Here is a 25,347-nt window from a genome sequence, read left to right on the forward strand (position 1 = left end):
TTAAGCATTTGGGGAACAGATAAACAAGAAGCAGATTCAACATACCTTCTCCTTCAAAAACTGAAGAAAATAACACCCAGCAGAGGATTACAGTGCCATAAGAACTGAATAGGGATAATCATGTTGCTGTCTAACCATTCCTATTATGGTTATCTCGTTTCTTCTTCTTCTTCTTCTTCTTCTTCTTCTTCTTCTTCTTCTTCTTCTTCTTCTTCTTCTTCTTCTTCTTCTTCTTCTTCTTCTTCTTCTTCTTCCTCCTCCTCTTCCTCTTCCTCTTCTTCTTCCTCCTCCTCCTCCTCCTCCTCCTCCTCCTCCTCCTCCTCCTCCTCCTCCTCCTCTTCTTCTTCTTCTTCTTCTTCTTCTTCTTCTTCTTCTTCTTCTTCTTCTTCTTCTTCTTCTTCTTCCTCCTCCTCCTCTTCTTTCCTTGTCTTATTAACAGTAAGTGCAATGATTCCCCTTTCCCATTTTCTACCGAAATAAAGCCACAAATCCTGGTAAGGACAAATCCCTCATTGCAATTATAGGAAGATTTGCTTTGCCATCTAGGATTTTTCTCACTTCTCATTCTACCCTATTTCTTAGTTTTCCACTGAATTAATATTGATTCTGCTTAGCTTTTGGAGACCACCCAATGCCCTCCAGGCTGGCACGCGCGAAACAGGCTTTAAATAAATAAACAAAGACATAACCTGTTGTTTCAAGGGAAAGGGATAGTACTTTTAAGACATAGCGACTGACTGATATCCCACAACAACACCTGGGAAACAGAAGTACATAAAACAAGGTGAGATATAATCAGTGAGAACAGATCCTGATTTACCCCTGAAACTCCTTCCGAATTTTGATTGAGCCTCTGCAACACGCATATTGACATCCTGGTCTTTCTGGCAACTTTGGTCTATGCAACAGCAGATGATGATGATGATGATGATGATGAGGAGGAGGAGGAGGAGGAGGAGGAGGAGGAGAATGATGTATATGGTGATTCTCAGTAATCCAGGTCATGGTTGTTCCAAAGGTGATTTTTTTTCCAAGAAGCAACTGGACTTTCTGGTTTTTGTTTGAAGATGTTTCGCTCCTCATCCAAGAAGCTTCTCCAGCTTCAGATAAGAAGCCAAACGTCTTCAAAGAAAAACCTGGAAGTCCAGTTGCCTCTTGAAAAAGCACCTTTGGGGTGATGATGATGATGATGATGATGATGATGATGATGATGATGATGATGATGATGATGATAATTGACATTAATGATAACAACAACAACAACGAAGGCTCCAGTTTCTATCTAGGGTCGAGTGGTAGCTCGCCTGCCGAAATCACAGCCGCCGCATTCTTCCCATAGTAGTCCTTTAAAATTAATAGCACATGCAGAGGAAAAACTAAACCCCCTTGACGTCACTCTTCCAACGAGGAAACATAAACAGAGGAGGCTTCGCTGCCGCTGATTGGCCGGGCGCGCTGTGCCTGTGGCAGTTGACAGCACCTCCCAGCCAGGCACGGCTCGGCCTTCGCCGCTCAGCCAGCCCGAGACTGCGCCAAGCCCCGCGGAGCTCTTCTCCAGTTCTCTCGCCCGGCCGGGAAGTCTGGCTCTTGAAGCTCCGGCTGCTGTTCCGCGTGCGTCCCGCTCGGGCACTTTTCCCTCCTCCCTCCTGCCCTTCTCCGGGCCAATGCGCACCTTCCGCCGTCCCTTGGCGCGTCTCCCCGAATGCTCTGCCTGAGACTGGATGCGAGCTTCGCGATCATGCAGGTCGGGGCTTCATGAACAAGCTGCGCCGCTTCCACTTTTCGAGGCATTCAGAGGTCACCGAACTGCCACTATGGTTAAATGTCTTGTTTAATGGTTGAGGTAAGTACTGGCGAGCCGAGGAGGCGGCACTGTTGGTGGAGGGGGGGGGGGAGACTGCAGTTGCGCAAAGTTAATTGAACGAACTTACAATGGTATTTGGAAGAAAACACTTGGCGGGCTTTGCTGTGAAACAGAGTCACTTCCATCCTTCCTTCCTCCCTCTCTTCCTTCTTCCTCTTCTCCCTCTCCTTCTCCTTCCTTCCCTCCCCCTCCCTCCTCCTTCCTTCCCTCCTTCCTTTCTTCCTCCTCTTCTCCCTCCTTCCTTCCTTTCCTCCCCTTCTTCCTCCCTTCCTTCCTTTGCTCCCCTTCTCCTCCCTGCCTTCCTTCTTTCCTTCCCTCCTTCCTTCTTTCCTTCCCTTCTCCTTCCTTCCTGCCTACCTCCCTCCCTCCTTCCTTCCCTCTCCCTCTACTCCTTCCTTCCTTTCCTCCTCTTCTCCTTCCTGCCTTCCTTCTCTACTTCCTTTCCTCCCTCCTTCCTTCTTTCTTTCCCTTTTCCTTCCTTCCTTCCTCCTTCCTTCCTTCCCTCCCCCTCTACTCCTTCCTTCCTTTCCTCCCCTTTTCCTTCCTGCCTTCCTTCTCTCCTTCCCTCCCTCCTTCTTTCCCTTTTCCCTTCCCTTTTCCTTTCTGCCTCCCTCCCTCCTTCCTCCCCTTCTCCTTCCTTCCTTCCTTCCTCCCTTCCTTCCTCCCTTCCTCCCCCTCCCTCCCTCCCTCCCTCCCTCCCTCCCTCCTTCCTTCCTTCCTTCCTTCCTTCCTTCCTTCCTTCCTTCCTTCCTTCCTTCCTGTCAATGTGCCAGTAACCAGAGGCCAAGAATCCTGGAAACGTGTACGAGTTGCCTGAGAAAAATCAAAGCAGGGGGCTCTCCTTCTCTTCCCCCACCCCACCCCCACCCTTCACCGGCCAGCTTCCTTCAGTAACGTGTGAAGAAGTGGAGAGTCCCTACAGGGGCTGGACGCCATGAGCCGCTTTTTAATTCGGAAGAATCGCGTAGGGTGTTGCGTCTCGAGCATCGAGGGTTCTTGTGGTTTTGGTTTGCAAGGGAGGGGGGGGAGTTACAAACGCCCGGGTGTTCTCTACACTTCCCCGACGAGGCGGGCGGCAGTCCTGTTAATATTTCACCTCGGCGTTCCTAGCTCGGAGAGCTGACTGGCGTGGGAGGGGGCGACAAACTAGAGAAGGGAGCCCGGAAAGAAAGTGAGGCAGCGCCTCTCCGGACTGGCCACCATCAAAGGGCAGCCTGTAGCCTCCGCTTGGACGACTGTTGCAGCATTGAAATGACCCGCGTGTGCCGCAGGAACCCGAGCTACGGTTGAAAACAGAGCCCACATTGTTCCGGGCGCCCAGCGTGCATTTGGTAGAGCGACTCGCACGGAGAGACGCGTGTTTAAAATCTCGCCCCAGTAGCCAGTGGCGGACTTATGTGTGCGCGCGCGTTTTAATTAAAAGATTGCAGGTATAACGTCTGCAAGAATCGAATATTGTGCGCGCGCTTGGTGGTGGAAATGCTTGTTTTTTTTTTAAAGGTGTCTTCTTTTCAGACTCAAGTTGCTTCTTGTAAACGGGGGAGGGGAGGGGGAAGGAAAGACTAGAAGGATTTGCCGAGGTTCACCCTAAAAATGCACTTTGAAGGCTTACTTAGGGTGGGGGGTGGGGGACAGTTATCCGCGCTTGAGTTCATTAGGACTAGCTTAGAAACGGCAAAATATTAGCTCCGAAATGCAGACTATTTGCTATGTGCTATGAATGGACAATTTGCTATTCTGCAGTGCCTGGTGGGAAAAACAAGGACTTTATGCACATGCATAACTGCAGCTCCTCCATTTCCTTTGCTGTATCTTCACTGGTGGCTGCAGGGACAAAGGAGATGCTGTCACTAATGCTTTGCTTAATGACACATTTCACATGTTGTGCTGGGGAATTTCTGTCTTTCTGTCTTGGACTCTGGGATGCTGCAACAGTTGTGAATACATGTTGGCTCACAAACCATTGTGGTTAGTGGAAATGTTGGCTAAAACTTATCACCTCTTATCTCCAAATATTCCCTTTTTTCTTTTCTTTTTGCCACATTGGAAAATGGTTTTCAACCCTGAATTTATCGTATTAGCCAGGTACAGAAATTCAAAACAGTTTTTTCGGGCATAGTGCATATCTGCGGCTATTACATAGAAAAGCTACATGTTCATCTTGGATAATTGCTTTGTACAGGTATAAAATAACATAGAAAAACCAATGGGAGAAGGAAAGAAGAATTCCAACTTTCTGAACTTTTGGAAGAAGTCTAGTGTCTAAGGTCCCAGCTTGCTAGAGTGTTCTCTCCCTGCAGGATAAATATCCCTTATGCAAGTCTGATGGATGCATGTGACTAACATGAACTTAGAAGACTGTCAGTCAGATGAGAATTCTCCCTTACCATTCAGATCTCTGGATTACCTGAAGTGTTAGGCAACGACATTTGTTTCTATTAAAGTCTTGTTGAAAAGAAAGGTAAAGGTTCCCCTCGCACATATGTGCTAGCTGTTCCCGACTCTAGGGGGTGGTGCTCATTTCCGTTTCTAAGCTGAAGAGCCAGCACTGTCGAAGACATCTCCGTGGTCATGTAGCTGGCATGACTAAAGGGTGAAGGGGCACAGAACACTGTTACCTTCCCACCAAAGGTGCTCCTATTTTTCTACTTGCATTTTTACATGCTTTCGAACTGCTAGGTTGGCAGAAGCTGGGACAAGTAATGGGAGCTCACTCCGTTAGGTGGCACTAGGGATACGAACCACCGAACTGCTGACCTTTCTGATCGACAAGCTCAGCATCTTAGCCACTGAGCTAACAGGTCCCTGTTGTTGAAATTAATGGAACTTAAATTCCTCACAACGAGGAAGAAATTTCTGGAGAAACAGAGACAGTAGCATGGCTTCCTCTGATCTAACATAACATCCAGTACGATTTAGCTCATGAGAGAATATCATTTCACTGTCTATTTCTTGGTCCTCTCCAAGAAATCTGCAGAGAGAGGCAAAGAAATATTGCCGTATCATGGGTGAAGGACAGATCACACTGCAGGGGAGACAGAAAGATTTCAAAATGTAATGTGTAAAGGTTTCCATGTGACATGTAGTTCTTATAACAAGTAGTTTTAATTCCCCCACCCCCAGTTTATTTCCTTTTCTTTCATTCATTTAGGGAAGTTCTCATTTACTCCAGTGCATGGAAGGTTCTCATTTAGTCGAAAGCATCTTCTTCTTCAATGCTGTCCTATGTCTTAATACTCTATGCACTTATATTTGCATGTTTGTTCAAAACATTGGGGGGAAACTCAATATTCTGTACATTCGAGAGTATGGGAAATCCTTGACTTATGACCACAACAGGGACCAGAATTTCCATTGCCAAGTAAGCGGTTTATTAAGTGAGTGACACCTGATTTTGCACCTTTTTTTTGCCATGGTTGCTAAGTAAATCATTTCAGCTGTTAAACGAATCATGCGGTCATTAAGCAATCCATTTCCCCCCATTGACTTTGCGTGTTGGAAGCCTGCTGGAAAGGTCACCAATGGTGAGCACATGACCCTGGGATGCTGCAACAGTTGTGAATACATGTTGGTTATCAAGCGCCTTGATTTTGATCACATGACACGGGATGCTGTGACTCATAAGTGTGAGGACTGGTCATAAGTCATTTTTAGTGCTGTTGTAATTTCGAACAATAGTTCAAATGGTTGTAAGTCAAGAATTATCTTTAATAATTTTAAAAAGTTTATACTGTAGATGGCAATCAGACTTACTAATGTGTGTATTGAATGCAGCAACAGGAACAAAATTACAAAACAAAAGTACACTTTACTGCCCCCCCCCAAAGGTGCTTTTCTCAAGAGGCAATGGGACTTTCTTGTTTTCCTTTGAAGATGTTTCGCTTCTCATCTCATTCAGTTCAGAGCTGAAGAAGCTTCTTGGATGAGAAGCGAAACATCTTCAAAGAAAAACAAGAAAGCCCAGTTGTCGCTTGAGAAAAGCACCTTTGGGACAACCATAATCTAGATGACTGAGAATCTCCACAGACACTTTACTGGGACCTCAAAAGCTAATTTGTGTTTGGAAAGATATTCGCCTATACCAGCGATGGTGAACCTTTTTTGGCTCGCGTGGCACAAGTGGGGGGAGCGCAAAATGGTGAACTCAGCTAGCCAGCGCCTCGCGTGCCCTGACAAATGGCTCCACGTGCCACCTGTGGCACGTGTGCCATAGGTTCGCTATCACTGGCCTATACCCTGTGCCGTTTTTTCATTTCCTTGTTGTTTAGATCCTGTTTTTTTTTTCATTTATATATCAGGTAAACAGATGATATGCCTAATATGTCAGCCCATATTTTGAGGTTGATGTCTCTATGTCAGTAACTTCCAACTAAAATAATCATACCAAGCAAATGAAATAAGTAGCCATTTTAGGCTTTCTCAAGTACAGAGGTTTTTTGGGGGGAGGGGCAGAATAAAATGGTGAAGATGAAATAGGGAACAAAAACTGAGGCTTCATAAAAAAGAAATTAGGTGGAACAAAATCTAGCAGATTGGGTTTTGATTTTCAGACTCCAGAACTTCCAAACTCGTGATATACAGTATTCTGCTACAGCCATTAATGTTAACATCCTTATACTGTGGTCCTTTCCTTCTCGTTCTTTGTTTCAACAGTTTTCAGCTCATGTCATTTGTGGGGGGAAAACAACAACAAATTTTGCCATAATAAATATACCATGGCCTTAATGTATGCTTGTGTTAAATATTAAATATGGTTTTTGATCAGCAAATGTATAAAAGATAACACAAACAGAAGATGAATTAGTCATTCATGTATTTTACTGGAATTCCTGGTAACAACTACAGCAATAAAAAGAAGCTTCACTTACTCTTATAATCTGATTTTAATTACCAGTATCTCAGATGTTAAAGGTTATAAGTAGATGCCAAGTTATTGCTTTGGTTATCCATTGATTTTATTGTGTTTCTTTCTCATTTAAAGAACATCCCCTTGTCTAACTTTTTAAATATTAGTCATTAGCTAAATCACTGGTGACCCAAACTAATTCATCCTATTTATTACTTGTTGAGGCATCCAATTGCTTGATTGATTAATTGCATGCTATCAAGTCATTGTCAACTTTTAGTGACAACATACATAGGTTGACTCGGCCTTCCATCCTTCCGAGGTCGATAAAATGAGGACTCAGATTGTTGGGGGCAATATGCTGACTCTGTAAACCACTTAGAGAGAGCTGTAAAGCACTACAAAGTGGTACGTGTGCTATTGCTATTTTATCTGTGATGATCTGCCTGTTACCTGGTCCTTCAGATCTTCCAGTACCTTTGTAACTGAGACTATCCATGTTGCTGCTAGATGTCTTCTTCCCTTTTTTCCCCACCTTTCCAAGCATCTTCTTCCAGAGAATCTTTGCATAATGCAGCCAAAGCAGGATAATTTGACCTCAGTCATTTGTTCTTTGAGTGAAAAGTTTGGTTTGATGTCTGTTTGATGATTCATTTGTTTGCTTTCTTGGCTATCTATGGCATTCCAACACCAAAGTTCAAATCAATACTTTTCCTATCTTGCTTCTTCAAAGTCTAATTTTCGCTTCCATGGGGTGTCTCAGGGAACAGCATGGCTTGCATAATTTTGATCTTATAGATATAGACCCATCATAACATTTCAATGCTGAATATTGAAGGATCCAAGCAAAATCTTAAAATACACAAATAAGTATATATTTTTATAGCTAGATTTAGTATAGCTTAGACTTTTATATTGGATTGGGTCATTTTCAGAGGCTTCCTTCAGTTCTCTGTGAGGAAGTGGACAGATTCTTGCTTTACAAATGTATATTTATTTGTGTGGTTTGCTTTTTGATTAGGTAGTTGCAACCCCATCTAGTCATACCTTCACAATCACCCTCTGCATACTAGGGGAAAAAAATAACAAATTGGAAGAAATGTTTTGATTCTTCCTTCTTTTTGTTGGCGGTGATCATATGTGCTCTTTTGGGAGGAAAATGCTTCTTCCAGCTTAAAAGGGGACAAAAAGGGTAAGATTTCTCAAATATTTGTGAAAATAAATCAGTTTTTTTTTAAAAATAAACTGAATAAAGGTTCCCCTAGCACATATGTGCTAGTCATTCCCGACTCTAGGGGGCAGTGCTCATCTCCATTTCAAAGCCAAAGAGCCAGCGCTGTCCGAAGATGTCTCCGTGGTCATGTGGCCAGCATGACTAAATGCCGAAGGGGCACGGAACACTGTTACCTTCCCACCAAACGTAGTCCCTATTTTTCTCCTTGCATTTTTATATGCTAGGTTCGCAGAATCTGGGACAAGTAACGGGAGCTCACTCAGTTACGCGGTGCTAGGGATTTGAACCACCAAACTGCTGACCTTTCTGATCAACAAGCTCAGCATCTTAGCCACTGAGCCACCATGTCCCTGAATTAAACTGAATAGAGCAGTACAATTCGAAAGTATCAGGAAGGAAATAGCTTCTCTGCCCATCTCTGTTGCTGGTAAAAAGAAAGTCCTGTTAGTTGCCTCCAGAAATACAACTCTCCTTGTGTTCAAACAAAATCTAATAGTTTATGCCTGGAGAGATTAAAGGGCCATTGTGGTTGTGTATTCTTCTCCCAGTGTTGAACAATTCACAGCAACCCTTGTCAGAATGGCCATTGGGAAAGGATACTAAGAGTTGTTATTCAGAAGATCACAGATTTCCCACCCTACTGTAAATGATGAGAGAGTCAGCCTATTTACTAAGACAGCAAGAACTGTTGGGCTGAAACCAGAAGTACAAGTTAAGCACTGACAATGCAGAGATGTTTACAGGATCTATTTAAAAACTGGAAACCAGGCAGAGAACTTCAGCTTTTGTTACTAGTTTTAATGCATTTTGAATTAGCATTATACCGATGGCAATATTATTAACAAAGGGGGTTTGAATATGTTAATCTGATAAACAGAAGGATTTAGTATTAGATTAAGATTCCCCCTCCCCCCCCCCCAATATCTATGGTAGAAAGTTTACGGAAGCAAAGGTTGAGTGAGTGGATGTGAAAAGTCAGGAAAGACATAAACAAGAGTCTAGGGTAATCTTCTATGCAAATGACATTGTGCTGAAGCACTTTCAAATGAAAATTGTTCAAAGTGGCATGCGAGAGAAAACAAGGTCAGTGCTATATAAGAAATAATAAAAGTGTCATTTGTAATGATCAATAATGTATTCCGGAAATTAAATTTTGCCAAACTGTTAATTCAGTTTCAAATGTATAGCACAAAAGTCCTAATCTTCTTTTTTTTAAAAATTACTAAACTTTAAGAATTCATTTTGAAATGAAGGTTTTTGTAAAAACCTGTCAAAAACTTTTGGGGCTGAACTTTGTCTATTACTTTTTAATTCAGAATAGAACTGGAAGGGACCTTGGAGGCAGTGGTGGGTTGCCATTTTTTTTACTACTGGTTTACTTGTGCATGTGTGCACGTGTGCGCGATACTTCTGCGCATGCGCAGAACGTCTGGGTGGGTGGGCAGAATCTCCCACCGCTGCTACTACCGGTTTGCCCGATCTGGGCTGAACCAGGAGCAACCCGCCTCTGCTTGGAGATCTTCTAGTCCAACCCCCTTCTCAAGCAGGAGACTTTATACCATTTAGGTTAGGCAATTGTCCAGTATTTTCTTTAAAACCTCCAGTGATGAAGCAGCCTCAATTTCTGAAGGCTAGCGGTTCCACTGGTTAATTGACCTCACTGTTAGGAGATTTCTCTTTAATTCTAGGTTGATTCTCTCCTTCCATCTGATTCTTGTCTTGCCTTCTGGTACTTTGGAAAATAAGTTGACCTTCTCTTCTTTGTGGCAGCCCTTCAAATACTGGAATACTGCTATCATGTCACTCCTACTCCTTCTTTTCTCTAGACCGGCCATACCCAATTCCTGCAACCGTTCTTCATATATTTTTGTCTTAAGGACCGTCAGGCCTTAGATGCTCTTCTTTGTACTTCCCCCCCCCCCCATAACCTCAACTTTTTTGAAATGTGATAACCAAAACTGGATGCAGTATTCCAGGTCTTACTAAGGATTTATAAAGTGGTAGTAATATTTCACATGATTTTGATTCTATGCTGCTGTTTATACAACCAAGGATTGTATTATTATTTTTTGGTTGCTGCCGCACACTGCTGGTTCATGTTTAAGTTTGTCATCCACTAAGACTCCAAGATCCCTCCCACAGTTTTTCAGCCAGGTTTCGCTTAATCTGTACTTGTACATTGGGTTTTTCCTGCCTAGATGTAAAACCTTGCTTTTCTCCACATTAAATGTTATGTTGTTGGATAGGGCCCATTGTTAAAAAGTTTGTCAAGATCTTTTTGGATCCTGAGCTTGTCTTCTGGTATGTTGGCTAGTTTAGTGTCATCTGAAAATTGGATGAGTTCCCCTTCTATTCCCTCATATAAATCTAAGACTTAGATTAACTACTTTATTTACCAGGTTAGCAAATCTCAATTTTCTTTGGGAATCATTTCTGTGTTACTATGAAGCACAAAGTGAGGTCACAGTACATCTACTCATTGCATTATTACAGTTTTAGTCTCTTTAGCAGGGAATTATTTGCAGTCATTCTACCAGTCATCTGTTAAGGGCATTGCAGTAATAGTTATTATTTCCATTTTACAATTGAAAATTAGTATAGGGAAACAGGAATTTGCCAGTCCAATTCAATGTACAGTATATCATTCCACTACTCCCTCCATACAGAATGCACTGGAAATATTTCAGAATGTCACATGTCCCACTGTCCTATTTATATTTACTTAATGATATCCACTGAGCCTAAGGTTAGCTTGCAGTAGAACTATAACCACCAGGTGCTAAATATCTGTTTTGCTGGTTATTTATTTATTTTATTTATTTATTTATTACTTGAACTTATTAGTCGCCCCCTCTCTCCACAGGGACTCGGGGCGACGTACAAAAGTATTATATAGCGTACAGAGGAGGTAAGAATAAATAAATAAGTTACAATACCTAAAAAAGTTAAAACCCCAGTGAAATTAACCCTTAAAAACTAAAATTACCAATTAAAAATGCCCTGGGCTGGAGAGGTTGTAGTATTATGCCAGGTCAGCTAGTCGAAACAGGTAGGTTTTCAGCTTCATACGGAAGGAGCGAAGGTCGGTTGTTGTCCTGATGTCTGGGGGGAGGTTATTCCAAAGGGTGGGGCCCACTACAGAGAAGGCCCTACTCCTGGGCGCTGCCCTCTGGCACTCTCTGGAGGACGGCACCCGGAGTAGTCCCTCTCTGTGTGAGTGGACGGGTCGCAGGGATGTATGGGGCAGGACGCGATCCCGCAGGTAACTAGGCCCTGTGCCATGGAGCGCTTTGAAGGTGGTAACCAGCACCTTGAAGCGCACCCGGTAGGCCACAGGAAGCCAGTGCAGCTCGCGCAGGATAGGTGTTATATGGGAGAACCTCGATCTCCCCATAATTACCCGCGCGGCTGCATTCTGGACCAACTGCAGTCTCCGGGTGCACCTCAAGGGGAGCCCCATGTAGAGAGCATTACAGTAGTCCAGGCGAGACGTCACCAGCGCGTGAGTGACTGTGCGCAAGGCCTCCCGGTCCAAAAGGGGCCGCAATTGGCGCACCAGGCGAACCTGGTGGAACGCCCCCCTCGCCACGGCTGCCACATGATCTTCCATAGACAGCCGGGCATCAAGGAGGACGCCCAAATTGCGTGCCCCTTCCACCGGGGCTAATTGATCATCCTCGATGGCCAGCGATGGCATATGCTGGTTGAACCGGGAAGCCGGAAGCCACAGCCACTCTGTCTTGGAGGGGTTGAGCCTGAGCCTGTTGTCATCCATCCAGACCCGTACGGCTTCCAGACACCGGGACATCACTTCAACAGCCTCGTTGGGGTGGTTTGGGGTGGAAATGTACAGCTGAGTGTCATCAGCGTAAAGATGGTATCCCACCCCAAAACCACGGATGATCTCGCCCAGCGGCTTCATATATATGTTGAACAGGAGAGGCGAGAGGATCGACCCCTGTGGGACCCCACAGATAAGGGGCCTCGCGGTCGATCTCTCCTCTCCTGCCAACACACATTGCGTCCGGCCAGAGAGGTAGGAGCGGAACCATCGTAATACGGTGCCCCCGACCCCCAACCCCTCCAGACGGCGCAATAGGATACCATGGTCGATGGTATCGAAGGCCGCCGAGAGGTCTAATAGGACAAGAATGGAGGAACAACCCCCATCCTTTGCCCTCCAGAGATCATCCACCAACGCGACCAAGGCTGTCTCCGTGCTGTGACCGGGTCGGAAGCCGGACTGGCGCGGGTCTAGATAATCAGCTTCCTCCAGGTGGCGCGGAAACTGTTTATTTATTATAAACCAATTCTCTTCCAAATGAGCACTACTCTATGTTGAGAAGTTTGATGATTTAATGCATACTCGTGGAAGTTGACATAATTGTAGAATTTTTATATAGGGTAATTGTCCTACCCACAGAACATTCTTCCAGAGGTTTGAAGAGAGTCATTTAGGAAAATCTGAGGTGAACATCTTCAGTGTTCTGCTAAGCAAGCCATGGTTTCCAGAAAGCTAGTTTCCTCTGTGTGTGTGTGTGTGTGCGTGTGTGCGTGAGAGAGAGAGAGAGAGAGAGAGAGAGAGAGAGAGAGAGAGAGAGAGAGAGAGAGAGAGAGAGAGAGAGAGAGAGAGAGAGAGAAACCAGGCAAAATGGTTCAGATCTGCCCCTTTTGTATGTGCCTCAATGTTGCATGCATGTGCAAATGAGTAAGGCTTTGATTGCCATGCTGCAACCAACAATAATTGTGACACTCTGGATGATTTTACATTATGCTTTTGGAATCATTTTGACAGGATGGCCATTCTTGGGAAAATTCACTAATTCACTCTTGTCCTACATCTTCTCCATATCAAGGCTATGTCTCTGGCAGTGAATTGGTGAAACAGAGAGAGCTTTAGAAATGGGTTTGTAAGCATTTCCAGAGTGTTAGCAATCAAGAACAATTTTTTAACAACTGAAATTTATTCTCAATTGTTGTAAAAACTTCACTGGAATGAGGGAAACCAAAACCATTAAGATTTTATGTAGGGTAGGGCTGATTCAAGTCATCTCTTAATGTTTCGTGAAATCTAGTTTCATTCTTTCCAGCCGGCAGAAGGCGAGGGATAGTTGTGCTTTTGCATTGATAGCGTGCATGTTGGATATCAGTGGGATCCACATAGGTTCTGATAACATTCAGGGGCCGGGACGATATGAAAACAAAAATTTGAAAGGATAGACATACTTTTTCACCCAAGTGGATGTAAACACTCAGCAACTCTTCAGTTTCAAGGCCGCCAAGCCCTGCACAAACAGTCTGCTTGTTTGTGGGAAGCACAGGAAGAAAAATCTGTGGGGTTGAGTCACTGTAGATATTAGAGGCACTTGCTCGTTCACAGAGGCAGTGGGCAATCAGCTGTTTATTTAGCTCCATTCTTGTTTTCAATAAAGATTCTTATCTAGCTTAGCTGTGTCTCCGAGACTTACTTAAATCCTAGCCTCAGAGCCTAGATGAGCTTTGTAAAGTCTCAAGGTCTGTAGTTTACTGCAAATCCTGGTGATGGGAGCCAGGCAGCTTGATTTCCCACCTCGACTCCTTTGCTATGGGAAGAGAACCTAGAAATCAAAGATTAACACAATAGCTACTAACCGTCGGAGAACTCTGCTGATTGTTGACAGAGGCCAGTGTTAAGCTCCAGTGTCAGAATTACTGGACAGACCAGCAAACTCTGATGATTAGCCAATTAGCCCAAACTATGATGTGTAGGCATTCTTCCAGGAAGAACCAAATTGATGCTGTTACTGCTTTAGTCAATGCAGTCTTCCAGTGTTAATAGCAGTAGCAATGGCACTTAGACTTATATACCGCTCCATAGTGCTTTTACAGCCCTTTCTAAGCGATTTACAGAGTCAGCATATTGCCCCCAACAATATTGGTCCTCATTTTACCCACCTCGGAGGGATGGAAAGCTGGGTTAACCTTGAGCCTGGTGAGATTTTAACTGCTAAATTGCAGGCAGCCAGCAGACAGCTGAAGTAGCCTGCAGTACTGCACTCTAACCACTGTGCCACCTCGGCTCTGTTAAGTACCAACTTCCTTGTCAGATAAATAGGATAGGAATCCAAATAAATGTATTGCCTACCTTGTGTATATCTCCCTGAGACCAGATGACTGACCCACCAACCATATAGGATTCGGTTGGAGAGAGTTGTAAATTCTCCCACCATCTGATTCAGTCTAGTATGCATACATGAGTTTTGTGATTTTCCTGAGAGATCATTTTTCTTGCGTTGTCTACAGCTCAGTCCTTTCAGCAGTTCCAAGAAGATTCCACCTTCATTTGTACTCTGATACAGGTGACCTTGAGGGCACAGATAAACCCCCAAGTGCATGGATCCCAAACCCCCAGGCTGCAGTTCGATACCAGGCCATGGCCTGTTTGAAACCGGGGCGCAGGAAAAATGGGCAAGCATATGCACATGAAGTTCCACTCGTGTGACCAGAGGCTGAAGCTCCACTTGCATGAGGCTCCACTTGCATGAGTGTAGGCGCTTGCACTCACACATGAAATTTCATTTGCGCAAATGGAGTTCCGCACATGAACAGAAGTGCACTTTGCTCAAGTGCACTCCCTTTGCGCGACTGGTGCTTCGCATATGAGCACAAGTGCCTGCCACTTATGTGAGTGGAGCTTCATGCATGAGTGCAAGCATTCTCCACTTGTGCATGAAGCTCCATTTGCACGAGTGAAGGATGTATGTGCATGCCCTCACACAGAACCCTGCCCTGGGCCAGGCCGCAAAGGTGGAAAGTTTGGGGACCACTGCTCAAGTGGCCTCAGCAACTCTCAGGGAACATGGGAACTATTCTACAAATGGTTAAATGACAGATATTGAGGCTAGAGGAATGGATTTATGTGAAATATGAATTACATGAGAAATAAAAACCGATGAGTAAATATTTTGATGGTTATATAATCTACTATATTATAATGGAAGATAGTATACGTTGTAATAAAGATCTCACTTGCCATATATATATGTTGTATTTGTACTGATAAATAAATAAAGGGAGACTAGTATAGATCTATTTCAAGCTAATTAGCTCTCATCAGCTAGCCATACCCTTACTGGGATTTGAACCTGGGCTGTATTATATCTTAGGCAGGAGTCTTAGCCACTAAGCCACAGGCTCGCCTCCTTATCAGTTGAGCCAGGGAAATAGGTATGTATGTGTGTTACAACCCCTGGTATGCCTAAATATGGGAGGAAGGTCACTACTCCCTCTTTCTGTCCTTCGGCTCATCACAGAAGACCATGCAGGCAGAAAACCATATTTTTATTTTTAATGTTGCCTTTTTATATTTGTGTTGTATTTGTACTGATAAATAAATAAAGGGAGCCAGAGAAATAGGTATGTATGTGTGTTACTACCCCTGGTATGCCTAAATATGGGAGTGACCTTCCTCCCATATTTAGGCATACCAGGGGTTGTAACACACATACATACCTATTTCTCTGGCTCAACTGATAAGGAGGCGAGCCTGTGGCTTAGTGGCTAAGACTCCTGCCTAAGATATAATACAGCCCAGGTTCAAATCCCAGTAAGGGTATGGCTAGCTGATGAGAGCTAATGAGCTCGAAATAGATCTATACTAGTCTCCCTTTATTTATTTATCAGTACAAATACAACACAAATATAAAAAGGCAACATTAAAAATAAAAATATGGTTTTCTGCCTGCATGGTCTTCTGTGATGAGCCGAAGGACAGAAAGAGGGAGTAGTGACCTTCCTCCCATATTTAGGCATACCAGGGGTTGTAACACACACACACACACACACACACACACACACACACACACACACACACATATGATTATAATGACTATGATGATGTTTGTATGTTAACACTTTGGACACCTAGAGAACATATTGTTCAGCATAGAAATGGAATGTGTGATATAAAACAATAAAAATATTTAACCAAAAAAACAGCTCTCATGGAGAGTACTAACAACCAGATGATGGTAAAGAAATATGATCCTTCCCGCATGACTGAGAATCTCCTCAGACAACCTGAGAGATAACTTAAAGAATCCAATCAAACATACAAAACAGTGTTGTGTGGGGGTATATGTTATTGTGATTCAGCTGTTCCTTCAGGCTATGGGCTACGATAAAACACATCTGACCCACCAACTCAAGGAGGGATGGGCTGATGAGATTTGAACGGAGCTAATTAATCAAAGCACTCCATAAGTACATTAATCCTGGTCTGCTTTGTCATTGGTGGCAAACACAAGAAATTGCAGGAGAGTGTGGATAGGAAAGGAAGATGCTGCTATCCACTCTTTTCCTCCCTTCTATCACAAACATGTGAGACTTCAGGAAAAAGATTTTTTACAGTAAAGTTATACTTCTTTTTTAAAAAGTTGTACATATTTTAGAGAGCAGAAGATGACCTCGATGGAGACTTTACGATATGCAGGCTCTACTGCCTAGCCAAAAGGAGAAACGTTTTTAAAGTTCAAAATGTCCAGATAATGTCAGAAAGCAGTTTAGATAGACACCTTCCAAACCCACTGAACTATAAGGAAGAGGAGATGCAGTACAATCTACTTGCAAAATTCTGTTATTACAGCCAATCGCGATAAAAATAGTTTTACCTATCCTGTTGTTGGAAGAAATGTCCTTCTGAATTCGGCTCTAAGTGGGGAAAAAGACACTGGAGACATGGAGGCTGCTTGGAAAGATGGTTTTAATGGTGGACAGGATCACATGGCTTGAATCCTGAACAGAAAAGGGGACCACATGCTTCAATGTTGAGTGGAGAAGAAGAGAAGAGAAAGAAGGGCTGAAAGTTCCTGGCTTTATACTCTCTGTTCGGCCCCACCTCTCTGTTTCCTGTTCCTGTGTAAGAAATGTATTCGGATTGGTTGTCAGACTCTCATGGGCCATGCAGGGGCAACTCTCTAGGTTTTGTTTTGAGACCAAGTTTGAGCTTCCAGATGCCATATGGTGAATGGGGTAAAGGACTAATACTATCATGCATTAATCCCATCACTCTGGAGCTGAAGGGGAGAACTCTTCATTATGTAGAATAGACTGGCTTGGGCATCTTAATTGGCCATTAAGAAAAGTGGGGGCTAATAAGAGTGAGTCTGTTTCCTGCCTAAAAACATGTTTCTCCATTTCTGATCCATGGAAATGTAATATTCTGCCTTTTCAATATTTCCTAGGATATTTAATTCTTCTAGAAGAGGGCTGGGTGCTAACTTTCTACACTGTGAAATGATTTCATGATCTGGACTACCTAGTGGGGCTGACACATATATTTATATTGTGGTAAACCTGGACATCGAACAAAAATGCCATGCTCAGTCTCCCATTCTGAAACATCAGCTACGATGTGTAGTCATAAGGAGAAGAACAACTCCAGACCAGCTGTAGAATCAGATCTTCGAGGTTAGGACAGCTAAAAATAAAAAGGAGATAGACACAAGGAGCTATGCATCAGCAGTTCGGCATTCTTGCAAACCCTGATTGGCACCACAATAAAACTGCAAGACTTGATAGATTCCAGGTGTTTTTGGCTTTTTTTTCCTCAATGGAGCCATCCCATGCATACATGTTTCCTATATTCTGCCTGGCAAACTTCTTGTTGGAAGTGTTGGTGGCTGGATGTTACATCTTAGGGCCTATCATGAGGTCCTTGAAACCTTTATAAAAGTGGTCCCAAACCTTTGCCGCTTGGAAGTGGGGAGAGGGGAACTGGATTGCTTGAGTGTCAGGCTGGCGCACACACGTGTGTAGCTCAACCTATGCAAGCTGGGATGTGCGTGCATGTGCGTTCCAGCCCATCACTCATGCAAGTTGAGTTGCACATGTGGCCCGATGCTCATACAGCCCACTTGTGAATAGGCTGCAGCCCGGAAGTGGGCCGCGGCCCAGAGATTGGGGACTCCTGCTCTACAACTCACCAGTGGAAACCATTTGGTTTCCAACTTTATTTAGCCTTCTCATTACACTTTCCAGTAGTTTAGAATGGACTCAAATTTTCATTAGGAGAATGATAACAAAATCTTACCTAGAATGCAGCATCCACATATTTCAAAGTCTCATTACCTCTTCCTCACTTTCTCATAGCAAATATACCCTCCTTTCTTATCTGACAGATATTTAGATTATACTAATGTGTTTTGAGAGATGGAAACACGGATACTGTCACCCCATAATATGGGGACTGCATAGTTAATCTTTTACTGGACTTCTGATTCCAACAAGGCACCAGCTCTCAGTGTGAAATGCATAGTTAGCCTAGCTAAAGGAATTCATCAGTGAGAGCTATAAATTAGTTTTATTCCCTCCCCACCCCCGTTCTTCTTATGCAGTACCCCCCCCTCTCTTTTTAATCCAAAAGAAGAATGGTTTCCTAGGGGTAGTCCATGATTACTAGCTGTTCATTTTGAGGCTCTTAGAATTATTGCAGATGGCATTAATCTTTACCAAATTAGACCTCAGAGGGCATTACAAGCTGTGTTCCATGAAAGAGGAATAGGAATACATCACTGCCCATGATAGTGGCTAAGAGAAGTTTGAAAATACAGTAATGCTATTCAGATTTAGGAACAGATGATGTATTTGTCATATTCTTCATGGTATTTTGGAGAAGTTCTTGATTTGCTGATTTACTCTGAGGAGTCTGTCAATCATCATGTTCTGGTTTGAGCACTCTTAACACTTTCAAGAGTATAGTTCCTATGTTAAGAGACAGAAATACATTGTTGACTTGCCGGTAATATAGTATTTGAGCAACTGTATTTTACTGAAAGGAATCCAGAGAGATCTAGCTAAAGTCAGATCATTTTTTAGATAGCCTGCCTCCCATCACTATTTTTGAGAGTTGTCAGTTTTTTTCATATTATTCTTAATTGCATTTGCACTTAGACTTATATACTGCTTCACAGTGCTTTACAGCCCTCTCTAAGCGATTGACAGAGTCAGCATATTGACCCCAACAATCTGGGTCCTCATTTTACCCACCTCAGAAGGATGGAAGGCTGTGGCAACCTTGAGCCTGGTGAGATTTGATCTGCCAAAGTGCTGGCAGCCAGTGATCAGCAGAAGTAACCTGCAGTACAACACTCTAACCACTGCACCACCACAGCTCTTTAATTGTACAGCCCTGGCCACTCAAGATTTATATTCCCTTTTAAGTAGGATTCCCTCTGTCAGTCTAAGCCTATTTGCTCATTTGCTGTAGGGGATCATTCTGGGAGGTCTGCTGCTACCATCCGTGTCAGAATTGTCAAGGTAGTTTCATCTTTGGAAGCTGTTACCAGCCAGAAGAAGTGATATTTTTTAACAGAGAGCTGTTGGCCAGCAAGGAAACGTTTCAAAATTGGCACTGAAATATGCTAATTATCCAGCAGAAATCTGAATGGGCCACAGAAACTTTAGACTATCTATAGACTTCTTATACATTTACAGGGTCAGATCAGGTGGACTTAATTTTCCCGCCATTTTAATGTTCAGATCTTTTAAATTCCAAGCTTGTGGGGTGATTGGACCGATACCTTGTCATTTAAGCCACAGTACTTCTCTTCTTACAGTCTTAAAGTCTTCTGCACCCTGAAAACTGGTTGCCTCAGAAACAGGTATTGGAACAATTTCCTTAATTATCTAACTTTCTATACATCTGTGCCAGCTTGTCTACCAATCCGAAAACTTCATTTGCACCTGACAATACTTGGTCCTTTGTTTCCCGACAACAGCTGGTCATATCTGGAATTTTGTACAGATTTGGGGTTAAAGTGCTACTTATCATTTCAATTTCAATCATCTCGGTTGGTTACAGCCATGCAATGTAGATTAAAACTCTAGCCCTATCTTTGCTTGGTTATGAAATTCACTGAGCATGTAATGTTGGATAAGAAAGCACAAGCACTACTAATGGCTCAGATGATGAAGCATCTGTCATTTTTAGTCATTAAAAATCTATATCGGAATTATTACTTCTTCATTTTTAAAATCTGGTATTTTATCATTACATGACATCGAAAATGCGTAAACTTATGATTATGGGAAAGATTGCTTTCTGAATTAAAGGAAATAATGTATTTTAAAATTAGTTTTGTAAAAAAAAATATTATCTGTCAAATGTTGTTTTATGGACTTGTTCCAGACAGTGTTAAACACATGTGGTTATTATCTGTCATCAGATTTTACATGCATTGGGTCTGTTTTTCTTTTCCAAAATAAAACTGATTCATGATGTAATTCTCAAAGTGCATGGAAGCTACAAACTCCCACTAAAATCAATATCGTTTGAGGTAGCAGTTAACTTATTTAGAATCTGTGTTCTTTATGAAAAAAAGGAATGAATAAGAAATGGGAAATAAGAGTTTATAATATAGCTGGTCCTAACACACCAAATATGTTTACCGAGTTTTCCCTATCTCCAGAAACGTATCCCTTATTTACATTCTCTTTGAAGAATTATTGTAGGATAAGTTATATCCACAACATTCTTCCTCCTTTTTTAAAAAATAGTTTTTATTAAACATTTTTACCATTAAAAACAGAAAGAAAAGCATAACAAAAAACAAACAAAAAACAAAACATACATAACAATATAGAGTAATTGTACAGCCTTCTGCTTATCAGCGTTCATGTTTAGCCTTTATAATTCTCCATTCTCCATTGCCTTCCTATTGATTTTACCTTCTCTAATAATATAATAACAGTAGTACTAACACTTGTAATAATCATATCACCATTATATTTACATTATAGACAATACTTTAAGTTTGATAGCGATTAGTAACTTTGGTTAATTTTAATTCAATACTGGTTTAGAAAAAAATACCCCACAAAGACTTCTATTTCCTGTTTTGGCTTCTGTTTTCTAGCCACTTATAAATTCTATTCCATATTTTATGGAAATTCGATTCTTCTCTTTCTTTTAGTTCCATGGTCAATTTGTCCATCTATGCACATTCGAGTACTTTTCTAATTATTGTTTTGTCTGCGGGTGTATTGATTTGTTTCCAGTTATGTGCAAAAGCAATCCTAGCTGCAGTGAGTATGTGTAATATTATGTATTATTTGTCCATTTTCAGGTCTAGTATTCCTAATAAGAATGCTTCTGGTTTCAGTTCTATTTTTTTGCTCCGTAATTTCTTCTAATCATTTCTGAATTTTGCACCAGTATTTCCTTGTGATGGGGCACGTCCACCACATATGGTGGAACACAACATTCTTCCTTCTATTCCATAATCCTGCAGATGCCATTTGAGTAAGCACATAAATAGAGGAATCAACACAAACCTCCTAAATGGAGCCACTCAGAGATTAGGCAGTGAATCTTCACCCAAACCGGTGTAACTGAGATAGGATGAGAGAAAAGGCATAGTAGGCATACAGAAAACTGTGATCTGGAATCTTTCTCACATTTATATTAAAGTGCCTTATTCCAGTGCTTGAGGTCTCAGAAAAATATGATAGCATGATCTGTACTGCCTTCATCACTGTATTCTATTTTGCGTGTATAGGAAGGCCAGGGAGAAGTGCTATTCTCACACTTACCTAGGACAAGTTAAAGAAAGCAATTTGTCAGATCTGAAAGATCAGGTCCACACTTGTTCAATCAAATTGATTTATTGCCAAAAGCTTATGCACATAAATCTTTTCAGTCGGCACCTGCTTAGAGTTAGAGTTCAACACATGAGGGGGGGGAGGGGAGTTGGACTTAGTTCTCTTGTGGCTATGTAACAATTCTAGGCTGATCCCCCTTTTCACTCCACTCCCAGGTTCTGCCATCCCTTCTCCTACACAATTGGTAGATTCCTCTGTGTGTCAGAAAGAAACACTGCCGTTCTATCAGGCGTTCTTCCTGATATATGCTTATTGTGGTAAGCATAGGGTGGGAAACAGTGCTGAGTAAGTAGTGACCTTAGGAGCTTAGCCATTACGTTCACACACAAAATGTCTTGGGGAAGGAATGAAAAGGGGTGGAGGACTGGCAGGAAGAAGTTATTTTAAGGAGGCAGAGGAGGAGGAGGAGGAGGAGGAGGAGGAGGAGGAGGAGGAGGAGGAGATAATTCATGCTTTTGATTAATTGTAAGACCAGATTCAGAAGCAGCTACACGTAACAGAATACACACACACACACACACACACACACACACAAACACACACACAGTACTTTGAAATCAGAAAAATGGTTAACTTAGAATACCTAATAATATATATAACAAAGTAACAAAAGAGGAGGTGGAGTTGCATTATATATAAAAGATTGCTACATCTCTATAGAAATACACAAAACCAAGGATGAAATCCTCCTAGAATCCATATGAATCAATATAAAAGGGGGGGGGGGAAATGACATTGCTATAGGAGTATATTACAGGTCACGCAACCAAGCAGAAGAAATAGATGAACTCTTTGCTAATCAATTAACAAATGTATACAGGAAACATGCAACAGTAATAATGGGAGATTTTAAACTACCCTGATATCAACTGGGTGATAACTCTGCAGCAAGTGGGAGATCAAACAGATTCCTAACCAATTTAGTTAACAACTTTGTCATCCAAAAGGTAGAGGAGGGGACTAGAGGAAAAGCTACAGTGGACCTAATTCTTACTAATAGAGAAGAAGTGATAGAGGGAATTGAAGTTGCTGGAACTTTGGGTGAGAGTGACCACATCATATTTGAATTCAGTGTAATACAAATACAAGCAATATAATATCATCCAACCAGTGTCCTAAACTTTAAACTGAGTTTATTAAATTTTAAAACTCAGAGTCGAAGAAAAATTCCATGGATAAAAATCGTAAAAAGATTGTATACTTAGATTTCAACAAGGCATTTGACAAAATAGACCATGATTTATATCTTGGCAAACTAGAAAAATGAGGATTTTTAGATGGATTAGTAACTGGATGACAAACTGTTCTCAACAAATCGTCCTTAATGGTATTACATCTACAGGGAAGGAAGGAAGCAGTGGGGTACCACAAGGTTCCATCTTAGGCCCAGTACTCTTCAATATCTTCATAAATGACTTAGATGAGGGAATAGAAGGGGAACACATCCAATTTTCATATGACATTAAGCTAGCCAACATACCAGAAGACAAGCTCAGGATCCAAAAAGATCTTGACAAACTTTTTAACAATGGGCCCTATCCAACAATACAAAATTTAATGTAGAAAAAAAACAAGGTTTTACATCTAGGCAGGAAAAACCCAAGGTACAAGTACAGATTAGGCAAAACCTGGCTCAAAAACTGTGGGACTTGGAGTCTTAGTGGATGATCTCTTAAACATGAACCAGCAGTGTGCGGCAGCAACCAAAAAATAATAATACAATCTTTGGTTGTATAAACAGCAACACAGAATGAAAATCTTTCTAATAATTGTACATAAAAAAGACATTGAGAAGTAATATAATACAATACAATACAATACAATAGCAGATTTGGAAGGGACCTTGGAGGTCTTCTAGTCCAACTCCCTGCCTAGGCAGGAAACCCTATACCGTTTCAGACAAATGGCTATCCAACATCTTCTTAAAGACTTCCAGTGTTGGGGCATTCACAACTTCTGGAGGCAAGCTGTTCCACTGATTAATTGTTCTAACTGTCAGGAAATTTCTCCTCAGTTTTAAGTTGCTTCTCTCCTTGATTAGTTTCCACCCATTGCTTCTTGTTCTACCCTCAGGTGCTTTGGAGAATAGTTTGACTCCCTCTCCTTTGTGGCAACCCCTGAGATATTGGAACACTGCTATCATGTCTCCCCTAGTCCTTCTTTCTATTAAACTAGACATACACAGTTCCTGCAGCCATTCCTCATATGTTTTAGTCTCCAGTCCCCTAATCATCTTTGTTGCTCTTCTCTGCACTCTTTCTAGAGTCTCCACATCTTTTTTACATCGTGGCGATGTAAAATATGTGAAATATTACTACCACTTTATAAATCCTTAGTAAAACCACACCTGGAATACTACATCCAGTTTTGGTCACCACATTACAAAAAAAAAAATTGAGACTTTGGAAAACAGTACAAAGAAGAGCATCTAAGGCCTGAAGGTCCTTAAGACAAAAATATATGAAGAACGGTTGCAGGAATTGGGTATGGCCAGTCTAGAGAAAAGAAGGAGTAGGAGTGACATGATAGCAGTATTCCAGTATTTGAAGAGCTGCCACGAAGAAGAGAAGGTCAACTTATTTTCCAAAGTACCAGAAGGCAAGACAAGAACCAGATGGAAGGAAAGAAGCAACCTAGAATTAAAGAGAAATCTCCTAACAGTGAGGTCAATTAACCAGGGGAACCGCTTGCCTTCAGAAGTTGTGGCTGCTTCATCACTGAAGGTTTTAAAGAAAATACTGGACAATTGCCTAACCTAAATGGTATAGGGTCTCCTGCTAGAGCAGGGGGTTGGACTAGAAGACCTCCAAGGTCCCTTCCAGCTCTATTCTGATAGACTATATTATTGTTTTTTACTGCAATCTAGTCTCCTTATGGGGAAATCTATATAAAAAAAGACAGAACAGGGAGAAAATATTTGCTTTAATCATTTCTGTGATTATCCAAGCAAGGCTGAAAATGAAACTCTTTTCTAATATAAACCTGGCTTATTTTCAAATACAGACAAAAATTCACCAGGACGGCTGTGTGTGCTGGTGGGGCTTATCATTTCCCAGAACCCAAAGTCTCCTATCACCTTGCCTTTGTTTGCCCTTCAGTCAAACTTCATTAGCCAATATGCACATCATCTACCAACTGTTTTCTTTACTGTGGGGTGAGGCTGGGTCTAGGGACAGGGAGAATTTTGACAGATGGCTGGACCAGCAAGTTTAGTTATCTGTCAAACCTTGCTCTGGTTATGCACAAGGGGCAAGGAAATTAAATTTCAGAGGAAAAATAACTGAAGGCTGATTATAGAAAGAGGGAGAAAAGACAGCGTGTGACAGCATGATACAACAAATCATGACAAAAGCATGATTCCTATGTATGTGCATGCCAGGGTGTGTTTCAGCTGGCTTTACTGCCGGTTCGCTCGTGCGCACCCATGCATAGTTCAATTAAAATTGTTTTGTGCATGTGCAAAACTCAAAACCAAGATGGCGATGACAACGGGGGAACTGGTTTGGGGGCGTGGCAAGCCTGGGTCGCTGCCGTTCCAGCGACCCAGGCCGCCATACCACGATCGGTTCGGCCGAACCGGTAGGAACCCATTTCTGGTGCATGTGTGTTCTTCTGCATTCAAACATTTTTGAGTTTCTTCTTTGCTCTTTGAGAACCAAACATATTCCCCAATAGATTTTAAATGGGGAAAGGAAGAATCTCAGAGATTTCCATGTCTAATTTATTAGAATTAGTTTTTGAGGAAATGAGGTTGTCTGGAAACAG

The 25,347-nt window shown here is 42.2% G+C and overlaps 1 protein-coding gene across 2 annotated transcripts in view; it reads left to right on the forward strand.

Moving 5' to 3' along the window:
* Positions 1-1,333: 1,333 nt before the first annotated feature.
* The window catches only part of PDE7B (phosphodiesterase 7B), a 159,702-nt gene continuing 135,688 nt past the window's right edge, over positions 1,334-25,347 (forward strand). The window contains exon 1 of one of the 2 annotated variants that reach the window (XM_081943681.1): positions 1,334-1,843. In XM_081943681.1, the coding sequence (XP_081799807.1) occupies positions 1,823-1,843 (21 nt within the window). In that variant the 5' untranslated portion in view covers positions 1,334-1,822. The remainder of the gene's footprint in view (positions 1,844-25,347) is intronic. The other variant, XM_081943682.1, reaches the window with a different exon arrangement.

The sequence above is a fragment of the Natrix helvetica genome (genome assembly GCF_964273705.1).
Source record: "Natrix helvetica genome assembly, chromosome: 2".
In the NCBI taxonomy this organism is placed as follows: domain Eukaryota; kingdom Metazoa; phylum Chordata; class Lepidosauria; order Squamata; family Natricidae; genus Natrix; species Natrix helvetica.